Genomic DNA, 15,251 nt, shown 5'->3' on the forward strand with positions numbered 1-15,251 from the left:
ACCGTCCGTAACCGGAACCGGCCCGGTGGGCGGGGCTTTGGGGGAGGCCTCGAAAGGAGAGCGGAGGATCGCTGAGCCTTGCACTGCCGGGAAGCGGCCAAGTGAGTGGCAGGAGCGAAGCCGGCCACATGGTTGTGTTTAGATTAACCGTCGTTCGGCAGTGAGTACCGCGGTTCTCTCTCCCTAATTCTCTCTCCCCCCCCCCGCCTTCCCTTACTAGCTTCCCTCGGCAAAATAACGCAGGGCGAGAGAGCCTTGCGGGAGTCTCTTCCCCCCCTCTTCCGTGCGGGGAGGGAGCGTGGGATACGTCTGCGCGGCTCTCTTGCGTGTCGGGCAGCGGCAGGCGCGAGTGCCAAAGGGGAGGTGGCATAAAATGGCACCTGACGTGTCATGACCTGTTACTGTATTCTGTGCCTGGAAGGTTTTCTCGCCAGTGGAAGCGGCTTTGTGCACATATGAAGAGCCACTCTGTCAGTCCTGTAAGGGTAACGACTTTAACCCGGCATTTTAGGTTTACTTACTTGCGAGCAAACAAGCAAGGACTGCATTGACGTTCTGGGTTATTGTTTCTGAGAGAATTGCGCTTTTCTCCAGTTTTTCTGAGAACAGAAACTGTTGCTAAGAGGGAGCAGCAGATGAAAGCAAAAGGACTGTCTGAAGTGAAACCCTCTCAGACAAAAAGCTTGTTGGTTCCCTTTCTACTTTATAAAGAGTAGCAGTGACTCTAGCAGTTTTCCCCTCTCATTAAGAGTTAGAGAAAGGGATGTTTACCTGCCACTTCTGTTTTGAAATAAAGTTTTTTTTTAAAGTGTATATACCGCCCCATAATGGTTAAAGCATTTGCTAGGCAATTTAAAACTCAGTTCAGCTATGTGTGTTACATATTGCTGCCCGTCACCCTTGGCAAGCTGGGTATTTAGTTTGCTGACCTTGAAAGGATGGCAGGCTGAGTCTACCCTGAGCTGGCTACCTGAATCTGCTGGGATCAAACACAGATCATGAGCTGAGTCTTTTACTGCAGTACTGTGGTTTAACCACTGCACCACGAAGAAGCCTGTTGGCAAGGTAAAAAAGTTATAAAAAGAGAATCTTGTTTACTTTGTTGCCTTACATGAGTGGTTGGAACATAAAATGAGAAAGAGACTCACCAGTTTGTCCACTGTCCTACATCTAGCATTCAGCTCTTTGGGTGCTTGGCAGGGAGGAGTCGTTTGAGCTCATCAAGGGTTTGAGCCTATGAGGATCAAACATTATGTTGCACAGAGTATAGGAAGCTGCCTTAATCTGATGGCATGCCTTCTCTTTCTGTGTGTAGCATAGATGGTTTGTCACCAAGAGAGCAGCCATCTCACCTGTTTCTCAGTCATCTCTCTGCTTCCTCTGAGTTGTGAGGCCCAGTTAGCCCAATCTTCTGCATCATCCAGTGAGAGAGAAGGCAAGATGGTGGAACTGGTGGCTGCTCCTCTGGTCGGTCACCATTTGCTTGCTCATTCTTGCATGGCTAATCCCTGCTTTCTTCTCTGCATCACCCAAAACCACAGGATATAGTGAGATGCAAGGAGGAGGTGGATGAGTGGTATGGAGCAGAAATAATCACTGTCCAGTCCTTATTGTCAAGAAAAGAAAAGGAGCCAGTGGCTTCTGCCAAGCTAGTAACTGCTTTCTCTTGCTTGCTGTGTCTCACGGTCAATGGCATGCTGCTGTGGGAGCAGAAATGGGGACCCTTGAGTCAGAAGATGACATTGGCATCTCCTCTTCTTATTTCATTGCCATTTCTAGGCACTCTCTGTGTGTTGTATGTAAGAGCTGTTCCTCTGCTATTGCCCAGAAAAAAGAATGTTTTCCATCACGGCAGTATGGTAACGAGACTCTGCCCAGTGAACTAAATCTTCTGAGGGTAGGAGAATATGAGGAAGACAGTATGGCACTTACTGCTTGCATGGTTATTTAGTTGCAGGAAGGAATGGGCAAAGTGATAGTTGCTGCTGTCTTCGATTGTTCACCTGTTTGCTCATCCTTTCTATGAACATTGCAGACTTTGGCTTAGCAAGGCCTTTCGGGGGCAGGGGTAGTGCAACTCATTCTATTTCTGCCACTGTGAGTGCTGCAGGGTGGGAGGAAGCATGCAATCAAAAGATTTGAAGATCAGTTGCTACTTCTCCCTGCTCATACTCTGTTTCACATATATTAGTGTGATATATTAGATTAATTTGGCCAAGTTTTTATCATTATGCCAGTTGGAGGGGGGAATGCAGGTGAGTGACTTGATGAGATTAGTGATTGTTGTTTCTTCTGTTACTATATTTTTTAATACTCCACTGTTCAGTGAGAGATATTGAACAAATAGGCAGTTGCAGTTGTTTGCACTTTCTCTCTGGATATCATTATCAGATTATTTCACCTTGCTGTGATGCCCAAAGTGGGTGAACAAGAGGCAGCAGCATCTATTGCATTGGGGGGGGGGGCTGCCCATCAACACAAATACAGTGGTGCCTCCACTTATGAACATCCCTACTTATGAAATTTTTGAGTTACGAAAAGCTCCGGCCACAAAATATTGCTTCGACTTGCATCCGGAGCTTCAAGTTATGGATGAAAAAATGCGGGGGAGGCTGGGAAAGCATGAAATTTGAACTTTCTGTTAACCGTTGGCCAGCGAAGAGGCTGCTTGTCTGCCACCTCGCTCTCCCCAGCGGTTAGAGAGTGTGGATATGGAAAGAGACTTCAAACTGCCTAATGTGAAAATTAGAATGTACAGTGGTGCCTCGCTTAACGAGTGCACCGTATAGCGATGTTTCCGTATAGCGATCCCTTTTTCGGGATCGCTATACGGAAACATACCCGATCTTCGCAATGGGGAAAACCCGCATTGCGAAGATCGGGTATTGCGGCGGCCATTTTGGAGCCGCCGAACAGCTGATCGGCGGTTCCAAAATGGCCGCCGGAAGCCCGGAAATGGCTGCCGGCAGCCGTTTTCGCACCCTGCCCTCGCTTAGCGAAGGCGCGAAAATGGCTGCCGGCACCTGGAATCCTCGCTGAACGGGTAAGTAACAAAGGTATTGGAACGCATTAAACGAAGTTTAATGCGTTCCAATACATTTCCCCTACCCGTTTAGCGATGATTCCGTATAGCGAGGGTTAATCCGGAACGGATTAACCTCGCTATACGGGGCACCACTGTAATTTTAAAATGTATATTTTATTTATTTATTTTTGCATTCTGTGGCTCCTAGGGTTTGTGTACTGTGACCTCTCTTTTGTTTTAAATGAGTGTGTTTAAAATGTGGCTCCAAGGTCTGTCTCTTTTAAAATCAGAAAATATTCTGTGAGGGTCTGTGTTGCTTGTTGATGCAGGCAGGCTTTAAAATGGAGTTTAAAGCCTGCCTGCTTGCTGGACTCTGTGACTTCTAGGGTTTGTGTACTGTGACATCTCTTTTGTTTTAAAAGGTGTTGGTGTGTGGGTTCTAAAGTTGCTTGCTTTGTTTTAAAATGTGTTTTGTTTAAAAGTTCCTTGGTTTAAAATGTGTTGTAAAATGTGTTGGTTTAGCATATGTTTTAGACTCTCTTCCTCCCCTTGTCTTCTCTCTCTCTCTTCTCCCTTTTTGTGCTTAAGAGCACAAACCTTTGTGTGTTCCAGTGATGACCTTCTTTCTTTCCTCTTTTCCCTATTGTTCCTTCCCCCCCCTCTTTTCCTGCCCTTTTTGTAATCTAAAAGGTGCTTGGATTCGTTTAAAATGTGCTTGGGTTAAAAAAATGTTCTGTTTCGAAGGTGTTCCCTCCCCCCTCCTTCCTTTCCTGCCCCCCCCTTTTTTTAACCTAAGTTCATTTTAGGTCGAAAGAAGAAAAATTCTCCCCCTAGTGGTAGAGTACAGATTAATCAGCTTTGCATTAGTTCCTATAGGAACTAATGCTTTGACTTAAGAACGGCGCCTCTACATAAGAACCAAAAACAGCTGGAATGAATTAATCGGTTTTCAGTGCATACCTATGGGAAATTTTGCTTCGACTTACAAAAGTTTTGAGTTGCGGCCACTGTTCCAATATGCATTAATTTCGTAAGTCGAGCCACCACCGTAGTAAGGCTCACAGAAGGATGTGATGTCCTAGACCTCAGTTTCCTGGCCCTGTGTTAGGACATAAATAGAATTCTGTTCTGTTTCACACATTGGTCCCAGCAAAGTCCTCTAAAGTTCTGTTGAGGTAATTGAGCATGTTTATGAGTCTTTCTTTTTGAATCCAGTGGCCAAAATCCTATTGGCATAAATTTATTTATTTATTTATTTATTTATTTATTTATTTATTTATTTATTTATTTATTTATTTATTTATTTATTTATATCCCGCCCATCTGGTATATCATACGACTCTGGGCGGCTAACAGCAAAGCATATACAATTAAAATAAAGTCCATAAACATCACATACTGGCAAAACTGACAATACACCAAAGATAATAAATGATAGATAGAAAAAAGGAAGAAATTTAGGTCTAATCAGATTACATGCTGGCAGGAGGGAAGGCCTGGATGTAGAGCCATGTTTTTACTTGCGTTTTAAATGTGCCCAGTGTAGGGGCCGCACGAATCTCAGGAGGGAGATTGTTCCAAAGGCGAGGCTCCACCACCGAGAAGGCCCGGTTTCGTGTCTTTTCCCACTGGTCTCCCTCGGCGTCAGGCTCCTCAGCCTCACCTCCTGGCTCGCGCGGGTGGTCCGGGTAGATCTTGGTGGGAGCATGCGTTCCGCCAAGTATCGAGGTCCCAAACCGTTTAGGGCCTTATAAGTGAGCATTAGAACTTTGAAGTCGATGTGGAAACAAATGGGCAGCCAGTGCAGTCTGGCCAGGGTAGGAGAAATGTGGTGGTATTTTCTCACTCCAATAAGGAGCCTGGCCACTGCATTCTGCACCATCTGAAGTTTCCGCGTCAACCTCAAAGGCAGCCCCACATAGAGCGCGATGCAGTGGTCTAATCTTGAGATTATGAGCGCGTGCACTAAGGTAGTAAGTGCCCCCGTGTCGAGATAGGGCCGCAGCCAGGCGATCCGACAAAGATGGAAAAAGGCGCAATGGACGACCGACGCCACCTGCGGTTCCATGGTGAGCGTCGGGTCCAAATGTACGCCCAAGCTGCGGACCCCACTCGCTGGAGCCAGGGCCGCCCCCCCAAACGAGAGAGAGCTACCCAAGCCCCCTGCCACAGGGGCCCCCACCCTCAGAACTTCCGTCTTGTCCGGGTTCAGCCTCAGGCCGTTCTCCTGCATCCACTCCAGTACAGTCCCCAGGCAGCGCTGAAGGGACAGGACAGCATCACCTGCAGTTGGTAAAAAGGAGATGTAGAGCTGGGTGTCATCAGCATACTGGTGACATGACGCTCCACACTCCCTGATGACCCCAGCAAGCGGCCTCATATAGATGTTGAACAGCATTGGAGAGATAATTGACCCCTGCGGAACACCACAATTGGAGCTCCACGGGGCCGAGACACTCTCCCCAAGCTGTACTCTCTGGGGACGGTCCTCCAAGAAGGAACGGAGCCAGGCTAACGCCAAGCCACCAATTCCCAGCTCGGAGAGCCTCCCCAGGAGGATACCGTGGTCGACGGTATCAGAGGCCACCATGATGTCGAGGAGGACTAACAGAGACGTTTTGCCCCTGTCAGCCTCCCTCAAGAAGTCATCATACAGGGCAACCAATGCTGTCTCTGTACCGTGATGCGGCCTGAAACCCGACTGGAACAGATCTAGGGCATCTGTTTCATCCAGGAGTGCCTGAAGCTGATCTGCCACCACCCTCTCCACTACTTTGCTCATGAAAGAAACATTGGCGATGGGCCTATAATTGCCAATTTTGTCCACCGCCAAATTAGGTTTCTTTCTTATGGGCCTAATGAGTGTCTCCTTGAAGAACCTGCCCTCAAGGAAAGACCCATTTATTATTCCTGTGGCCCACTCAGTTGTTTTCGGCCTGGCTGCTTTGATTAGCCAGGCCGGGCAAGGGTCCAAGGAGGAGGTGGTGGTCCGACAGCGATCAAGCACCCTGGCCACAGAATCAGGCGTTAACGGCTGAAAGGAGTCAAAAATAACCGGACAAGACAGAGCGCTGGACATCTCACTGCATTCAAAAAAGGAGAGAGCTCCCGGCGGATGGCCTCCACTTTAGATTTAAAAAATGCTGCAAATTGGTCCGGTGAGAGACTAAGGGGAGGCCCATCTCCCAGACCAATTCCGGATAGGTTGCGCACTATGCGGAAAAGCTCCACCTGCTGGTTGGACGCTTCGCTTATCCGGTTAGTGAAGAATGATCTACATGCAGCCTTCACCTTATTCAGATAAACGTTAGTTGAGACCTTAACAGCTATCCAATTATGATCTGTCGGGTTCTTCCTCCATCTACGCTCTAGCCTTCTCCTTATACGCTTCATCGCCCGGAGCTCCTGGTTAAACCAAGGCGCCGGGCGAGTTCTGCGACGGAGAGGGCGTTTGGGCGTGATCATGTCTATGGCCCTGGTGGCAGTGGTGGACCAGCTGTCAACCAGAACGTCGACAGGAGCGCTAGCCAAGTCAGCCGTAATCCCTCTCATGGCATCCTGGAAACCGATCGGATCCAGAAGTCTTCGAGGGTGGACCATAGGAATAGGCCCCTGCTCCCTGTGGGGGGGGGGAGCCACTGTGAGGTTACATTTTATCAGGTGGTGATCTGACTATGACAAGGGGACAGACACAAGGTCCGTCACCATCAGACCACTCTCGCCCCAACTGGAGGAAAAAAACAGGTCTAGCGTGTGACCTCCCACGTGGGTGGGGCCGTTGACATGCTGGACATGTTCAAGGAAGCCATGGTTTCCAGGAACTCAAGAGCTGGCCCAGTAACCTCTGCCTCCGCATGCACGTTGAAATCACCCAAGACCAGAAGCGTCAGGGATCCCAACAGTGCCGCGGAGACAAAGTCAGCCAGCTCCGGAAGGGAAGTGGCTGGGCTGCAGGGGGCATGGTAGCCCAGCAAAATCCCAATTCCATCCCTGGCCCCTATCGACACGTGGAGTGCCTCTAGACCCGGCCTTACCACCGAGGAGCGCCTGGTAACCTCCAAGTTAGATTTATAGAGAATGGCTACTCCCCCCCCCCGCCGTCCCTCCAGTCTACCCTGTGCTGGTCATCATAACCGGGCAGGCAGATGAGAGCCAGGGGAGGGCCACCCTCCCCATTAAGCCATGTCTCGGTTATGCATGCCAGGTCTGCATCCTCCTCCAGGATAAGATCTTGAATCACCTGGGGCTTATTGGATACAGAATAGAAGTTAGATCATCATAGAAGTTAGATCATATTGCCATCTGGACCAGTAAAATTTAATTAATTGAAATTTGTTTATCTCCCCCTCCTTTTTCAGGTTCCAAGGCTCCCTATGGCTCCCTTTTGCCTTGGGGAGCCTCAGGGATTGTGGAGGGGAATCTTTAATAGCCAGAAATCGCCTCAGATTACTGCCAGCAATCCTGGCTGTGGTGATCAGGAGACAAATTTTTATTGTTAAAGTCTCCTCCCCTGCCAGGGCAAAAGGGAGGCCTAGAGAGCCTTGGAATGGGGGGGATCAGAAGCTTTCTGTTAAACTTAATTTAATTTTGCTGGCCCAAATGATGACATCATCCAGCCTCTGCACAAATTTAGGTAAAAGGGTTTTGGCTAGTGGATCGTAATACTCTTTTGTCTGGTTTATCCCTGTAGAGTGAATCCAGGCAAAAACATGTGTACCTTTAGTGTTTATGTAAAGTTATGTATTTTCAGTAGATTTTGCCTAATCCTAACATGCCAAGATATCCTTAACATAATTCCTTCTTTTAAAGCTTCCAAAGGAACAGGACCCTTGTTCTGGTCAACATACATTTTCAGTGGGTTTAGGTGGTAGTCTGATTTATTTTCAAACCTGTTATTTCTTTCTCTTATTTTCTATTTTCTAAAGCACACGAGCTGTTTAATTAAATTTATTATCATAAGGCTTTTGTTACTTGAATAAGTTGCAGAATGAACGGTGCCAGACAGCCATTGGAGCATGCCCATAGAGATGGTTGTTGTGGGTTTTTCGGGCTCTTTGGCCATGTTCTGAAGATTGTTCTTCCTGATGTTTTGCCAGTTTCTGTGGCCAGCATCTTCAGAGGACTGGAGTAGGAACTCTGAATACATTCGCAAATACATTGAATGCCCATAGAGACTTTTAAATTTTGAGCCACAGCAGAGTAGCCTGGGTGTGGATGCTGACGTCTCATCATGCAATAAACAAAAAGTATTCCAACACTGTCCTAGAGACCAGTCTGTGTGGTCTAGAAAGGGAGACTGTTGAGCAGCGTTTTGGGTGGTACAATGAGAGAATAGTAGATGTAATGTTTTTTACTTGAACCTTGGAAATCCAAAACCTAGTCCTCACTGAGCAAAGAAATTGTCTGAGAAATTATGAACCACTAAGTCCCTCACAAGAATGCTATAAGGATGATAGAAAGAGGAGCACCATATGCACTTTTTGGACTCATTAAAGGAGAAACAGGATATAAATGTAAATTGCAAGTAAATAATTTCTGACATGTAAACCTGGTGTTCTAATGGCCAATCTTGATTGAAATCCTTGGTACTTTCCTTAACTCCTCTTGTCCTTTCAAGCACAAAAATAAAATAGTCCCCACACTATTTTATTATTAATTTTTTACATTGTCTTTTGTTTGTTTCAGTGGCGAAACAAGATACAACAAAGAGAAGATACTACAAGGTTTGTGAATTTATAGTAACTCTTATTGAGTGTTAATACTCGTACGCCATGGCTGCTGTTCTATATATTTCCACTGTTATTATTTAGATACTGAAGGATTATTGGGCTTATTTTGAAAAATTATTAAGTTGAGTCTGTTGTCTCAAGACCTAGACTTCAAGTCTGGGATACACATGCATAGCAGTGAACTGCTGGTGCATACTTATTTTTCTGGCCTGAAAAATCTGATCAAGGAGCTAAGTCTGATCAAAGAAAGTCACAATGACTGGAAAGTAAACAGCAGCATTCCTGCAAACTGGCTTCCATGTAGTATTTGCACCGTGAAGAAGCTCACACACTAGCAGCTATTTGTAGGCAATTTCTTAATTGACTAATATACAGTTGTGGAGGCAAGCTTCTGTGGACATAGAGATGTATTTTCAAAGTGTTCAAAAATAAAAGGGAATTTGGAAGGGAGTGAATACAGTATATTGCTTTATTTTAACAGTATTAAGGTTATCATACTTTAAGAATATTTATAAAATATTCTGTATCTAAATTGTGATTTTGTGTTTATTACAATCAAAAACTTAAGGTTCAATTAAAAATATTTGAGTTTTATTGATATGTTTTAGTTACAAGCATATCAAGGATTAGAAATGGGAAGCAAGCTCCTAAATCTCAAGGAGCTTCTTTTTTAGATTGGTAGCATAAGGAAATAGCGTTTAAAACATAAATCATCAGCATCATAGTAAGGGGATTCATTGTTTGGGCTTAGAAACTGTCTCTGTAGTCAGCATTATCAAGAAGCAGAAGAAGCAATATAAGAAAAATGCCTGTGAATCAGCACTGGGGAGATAGTACTATCCATAAGTATTCCTCTTCCAGATAGTTTCCAATGCTTTTAAAAAATATTTTTCCATCTAACACGCAAGTCCCATATGTTCACAATATTGTAGTAATAATTGTACTTTTCTGATAATGTTTTCATTAATGTACTATCATCATTACTAACAATTGTTAAAAATCATCTAGAGGGAATAAAATGTAGGTAACACAAATCTTACCCAACTCAATTTTGATAATTTAAAAGGAAAAATATTTTCAAGAGTTCTTGCTCTTTTCCCTTCATTTTACAAATTTTCTACAAGAGAAAATGTAAATTAGCCATGGAAAAACAAGAAGCTTCAGAGGTAGCAGAGGAGAGAAATTGGCTCTCTCTCTCTCTTAACACAAGTTTTTATAGACCTTCTTGCGACTAGGGTCCTTTCTCACAATTATTTTTGAAAGCTATGCATGTATACGGGAACTTCTATTCTGCTCATTTGCACCACATATTTCTGCCTCCATTCCCAAAAAAAAAAACACTACATTATATCACTTTGATTGCCAAATAATGACATGTGGTCTGAAATACTTCTTTAATTGCAATCTTCGTGTTGTACAAATTGCTTATGAGATACATGAACAGCACAGCTTCAAGATGACAGTAGGTTACTAAAGAAAGGAGATTTTCAGCAAAAGTCCATATAGAAATACAAAATGCCTGGCTGTTCTTACTGAGGGTAGTAGATACACAAAGGCACTTACTTGGTAGATGGGCAAGAATTGTATAATGCGAGGCAGCAAATGTGTTCCTCTATCAAAAACCTACAAATCTACAAAGTAAGTATAGCTGTCTGGCTGGTCTTAATTGTTCAGTTTTTGTTTTTTGTTTTGCTCCATCTATGCGTAGCAAGGGTGGATAGCTGTGGTCCTCCAGATGTTGGATTGCCACTCCCAGCAGTAGCCAATGGTGAGTGATAGAGGACTTTCAGTAACAACATCTGGAGGGCCATGCTGTCCACCCTAGTGAAAACAACGACAAGTCTCTCCTCTAAGATATTTGCCATCAGAATTTGGACATTGGAGATGATCATGTGGAGGAAGGACAAGTACATGGACAATGGATTTGAATCTAGCTTTTCATTTCTTGGTTTCAACTAAAGATTAGGGCCCCTCCCATCAAAAGCACCGATATATACCTATAATGATACAGTAAGTTCAGGGACCTCCCTTGTGTCTATGAGTATTAATAGCCATTGATGAATAAATCAGACTTGCCATAAGATGTTGAACTAACAATTTTGGTTGTTGCAGGACAGGGTATTGATATGCCCCTCTCCGAGACAGGCTTCAGACAAGCCAATGCTGCTGGTGTATATCTCAGTAATGTAAAATTTACTCATGTGTTCTCAAGTGATCTGCTTCGTGCAAAGCAGGTAAGTATATTGTACAGTGTATGTTAAATTCCACAATATCAGATGTTCTGGGATTTTTTAAAAAAAAGGCTGCTGTTGATGACATCATCAGCCTTATGTGGACTAATTTATGTCAACAGGATTTTAGTCACTGTTGAACTAATATGTATGCCAGAGGCAGCCATTACATTTTTTTATGGATGTAAGTTACTACTAGGAAAGCATCCTGCTGAGATTATCATTGCTTATGAAAATTTATCTGTTATCTGTGACATCCTAAAGAGAAAGAAAGGACCAGCTCCAGAAAGCTGCTGTGAAATCAGTCAGGAGGCAGCCAAAAGTAAAGCTGCAAGTGGGAATAGGATGGTGGTTGGTTTTGGTGCCTGCCATATATCTATGCTAATAGGGGTGGGACATATGCTTTCCTAGGCTTTGTATCTGATGAGAAGCTATGCAGATTCTGAGAATATGCATATTTTATTGTGGCTGCTTTAAAAGGAAGGAGGATGGGGCTAAGGAGGATGTTGCCTTTGATGCTCTTGCCTACTACTGTGTCAAGAGAGGTGTACAGATATTTTCAGACCACTTCCTCTTATAAATTCATCACATTTTCTAGTCACAAAAATTAAAACATAAGCAGTTTGATGCATCTCTAGAGTAAATAAATATAAAACCCTTTATCTAATGAACATCAAATGAATTCTGATGAAGAATTGATTTGCAACATATCGGTATAATCATAATTTCTCATATGAATATGTAGAGAATAATATCCTACCTCTCAGACCTAACTGTCAAATATGAAATTGTAGACATTTCTACATAATTCGTATGTAGGAATTGTATCATCTGCGAAATAGGTGAAAACTAATAAAAATAATAACAGTTGGAAACCGCTGTACTGCAGCCAAAACTGTGCTCACGATCTGGGGTTCAATCCCAGGTAGCCGGCTAAAATGAGTACCCAGCTTACGGGGGGGGGGCAATGTGTAGCCTGCATAACTAACTTGTAAACCGCCTAGTGAGTGCTTGAAGCACTATGGGGTGGTATATAAGCAGCACGCTTTGCTTTGCTTTGCTTTTTTTCCCCTGCAGTCCTCAGAGCTGCCTCAAAAATCAACTCTAGAGATCTTCCTGGCCTTTTGGAGCAGGGTTGGGGTGCAAGATGGTGTGCTGTTGAAAGGAGACTTCCCCTTTTACTGACTTCCAGTGTTCTGTTGGGGGAAAATCTAGCAATTAGATCCTGTCCATTAATCCCATTTTGGAAAATACAAAATTCTTCATCTCCATTTAGGCTGGATTTACTGACCTAGAAACTCTTAAGTGAAAAACGTTTTGATTGATAATGGCGGCAACATATGCCATGGAAGGATGATAATGTTGGTTGCAGCAGTGATTTTCTTTTTTCAAATTAAACATTTCTCATTTCTTTTCCAAAGATTCCAAGGCAGTGGTAGCTTGTCCACAGTTTGAGAAATGTTTCTGTAAACCAATTGGAACTACTAAATAAAACCAGATTTGTTATCTCTCCTTGCTAAACATGCAGCTGAAGTACAGACAGAAAAGCCACGGGTCCTGATTTGCTCCTGTGTCTTCTTGTACTGTGAATTCTGACACAACAATAAATTAATGTGAGAATAATGTGTTTTGTATCACGGGCCCAGAGTTAGCAACATTCTGTTTTTTTAGGTGATTAACATTCTAAACACATTTGAGAACACTAAACTCTGGTGAGAATATTAAGCCTTTTGCTCTTCACAAGGAAGTTGGTAGCCCCTTTTGTTAATAAGATGTAGAGATGCAGAGCATAAAAGCCCAAAAGCAGCACTAAGGTTTAGGAGCTTAGAGACAAAAAAAAAGTAGGAGTGAGATTGCTACTAACTTCTTTTTAGGAAGACAGACCATATGTTGGAGCAAGTTAAACTGTTGAAATGCAACACTTGTTCTTTGTTTTCAGCACTTTTCTCTTTCCTTGTGTCAGTGTTGGGTCAGATTTCACAAGCCCTGACAGTGCTATTCTCAGCTGTTTTGCAGGCTGAGTTCTAAGCACCTTTATTTTCAAGGCATTTCTTCTTCCTTGAAGTCAGTTTCATATTTTATCACTCAGGCAGAAGCCCTCTTCAGCTGTTTCCAATGTTAAATTGGAAGTATATAAGCTATAGCACATATTTCTTCTATGTCTCTGTATAGTTTATAAACTGTTGCTAGGCATGTACAACATGATACCTTATCACTACCATAGGCTAAAATGGCTCCTGAAATGGAATGTTTATTTACAGTGGTACCTCTCAAGACAACGACCCCGCTGAACAACGAATCCGCATTACAATGACTTTTTGCGATCGCTATAGCGATTCGCAAAACAGTCATTCCTATGGGGGATTTTCGCTGGACGTCGATTAGGTCCATGCTTTGCAAACCATTTGTTCACAAGACAATGATTTTTCCGGCTCCACAAAATGGCTGCCCTCTGTTTTCCGGACCCATGCTTCGCATGGCAGCCATTTTACAGCTGATCGGCGCTCGCAAAATGGCTTCCCTATGGGCGATCTTCGCTAAACGATGAAGTATTTTCCCCACTGGAACGCATTAAACGGGTTTCAATGCATTCCAATGGGGAAACTGATTCCGCATGACGACGATTTCACTAAACAGCGATTTTCCCAGAACAGATTATTATCGTCATGTGGGGCACCACTGTACTTCATTTATACCATGCCTTTCTCTCAATGAAAGGACTCAAGGTGATGTACAGCAGCTAAAATGTATACATATATTCAAAATCACAATAAATTAGAGTATTACTATTAAAATACAGTGGTGCCCCGCATAACAAGTGATTCGTTTAATGACGAATCCACATAACGATTGAGCTTTTGCGATCGCATAACGATGTTTTAAATGGGAAAACATCGCTTTGTGATGATTGGTAAGCGTTTTGCTTACCGATTATCACATAACAATGTTTTAAAAACAGCTGATCGGCGGTTCCAAAATGGCCGCCAGGTAAAGAAAATGGCCGCCCACTGTGTTTTTGCGCCCTTTCCTCGCTTACCGGACAGCGAAAATGGTGGCCGCATGGAGGATTTCCGCATAATGGTGATTTTTTTGCCCATAGGAACGCATTACACGTGTTTTAATGCATTCCTATGGGCTTTTTTGCCCTGCATAGCAACAAATCCGTATAGCGACGATTTTTTCAGAACGGATTATCGTCACTATGCGGGGCACCACTGTACAATTGAAGCTGTAACAATATTGAAAACATCTCAAGTCCAAAGCAAATTAAATTGAAAACAGATGATAAAAATATAATATGCTACATCCCCCTCCGCCACTAAAAATGTCAGTACTACCAGGATGTTCACAGATCAAAAGCACTGATGGTACCTGTCTGTCATGGGTTTGGAGGGAAAGTTCCATCCTATGGGGAGTGGAAGGCGGGACATCAGGGGGAGGAGCTGTACTGTATATATATTTGGAGCTTGTGTGGAGAGTGAAGAGTTGGAGTCTGTGTGTCAGACTGGGTACAACTGTGTGTCAGTTAGTACATACCTGATAGGTTCAGGTTTCTATATAGGTAGCCAGAACTGATAGGTTCAGGGTCTGTGCTGTACTTTAAAGGGTTCTAGGGGAACCAAACTGTTGTATGTATATGATTGAGACTACGCCACGTTACAGTATCTTATTTACCTGATCATTTTGTTTACCCTGTTTGTTATTTAAATAAACCTTGTTCTTTTGTTTGTTAAAATCCATTCCTGGTCTGTGTGACTCCTTATAGGGAATGGTTGGTGGCAGCATATTTATAGTGTGGCATACTCCAGTAGGTCTGGGGTTGTCACATTGATTGGTGTCCAGCGTGTGGGATACGACTGGTCCAGTTGTCCAGTGGTCCAGCAAAGCCTTGGCAAGTGTGCCCAGAGCAAGGGGGGTCTAGTCAGGGACAATCTGAGGGCGCGTAGGTAATCTTCTAGGCTTACCTCACGGGGAGGTACGCTAGTGGAAGAACGTGCCAACTCAGATTGGGGAGACTAGATTAGGGAGCTCTGAGGCAACCCGTTTTGGCGGGAAAGGGCTGAGGCAAAGCTGCGTGAAGTAACAGTGATCTAGCCTGTCTGCTGAGAGGCCTAGCAGAGGGGGTGGATTCTGCCTGGCAACAGTTGCAAGTTAGTGCTGAAGGAACAGCAGCAATCTATAGAAGGCTGTTTCTGAGGCAAAAGAAAAAAAGTTGTCATTTTATTTTGAGGCTTGACTTTTGAAGGCAGCCTGTTCTGGGGGGAT

At 43.9% G+C, this 15,251-nt stretch overlaps 1 protein-coding gene and 1 long non-coding RNA gene across 2 annotated transcripts in view; both read left to right on the top strand.

Moving 5' to 3' along the window:
* Positions 1–15,251, top strand: part of LOC144589467 (uncharacterized) — a 212,239-nt gene that overhangs the window by 115,909 nt on the left and 81,079 nt on the right. The gene's annotated exons all lie outside the window — the stretch shown is intronic.
* TIGAR (TP53 induced glycolysis regulatory phosphatase) overlaps positions 5–15,251 on the top strand; it is a 33,811-nt gene continuing 18,564 nt past the window's right edge. Inside the window, exons 1-3 of the mRNA XM_020809265.3 lie at positions 5–160; positions 8,711–8,748; positions 10,867–10,988. Of these exons, the coding sequence (XP_020664924.3) occupies positions 129–160; positions 8,711–8,748; positions 10,867–10,988 (192 nt within the window). The 5' untranslated portion in view covers positions 5–128. The remainder of the gene's footprint in view (positions 161–8,710; positions 8,749–10,866; positions 10,989–15,251) is intronic.

Source organism: Pogona vitticeps, chromosome 5, assembly GCF_051106095.1.
Source record: "Pogona vitticeps strain Pit_001003342236 chromosome 5, PviZW2.1, whole genome shotgun sequence".
Taxonomy (NCBI): domain Eukaryota; kingdom Metazoa; phylum Chordata; class Lepidosauria; order Squamata; family Agamidae; genus Pogona; species Pogona vitticeps.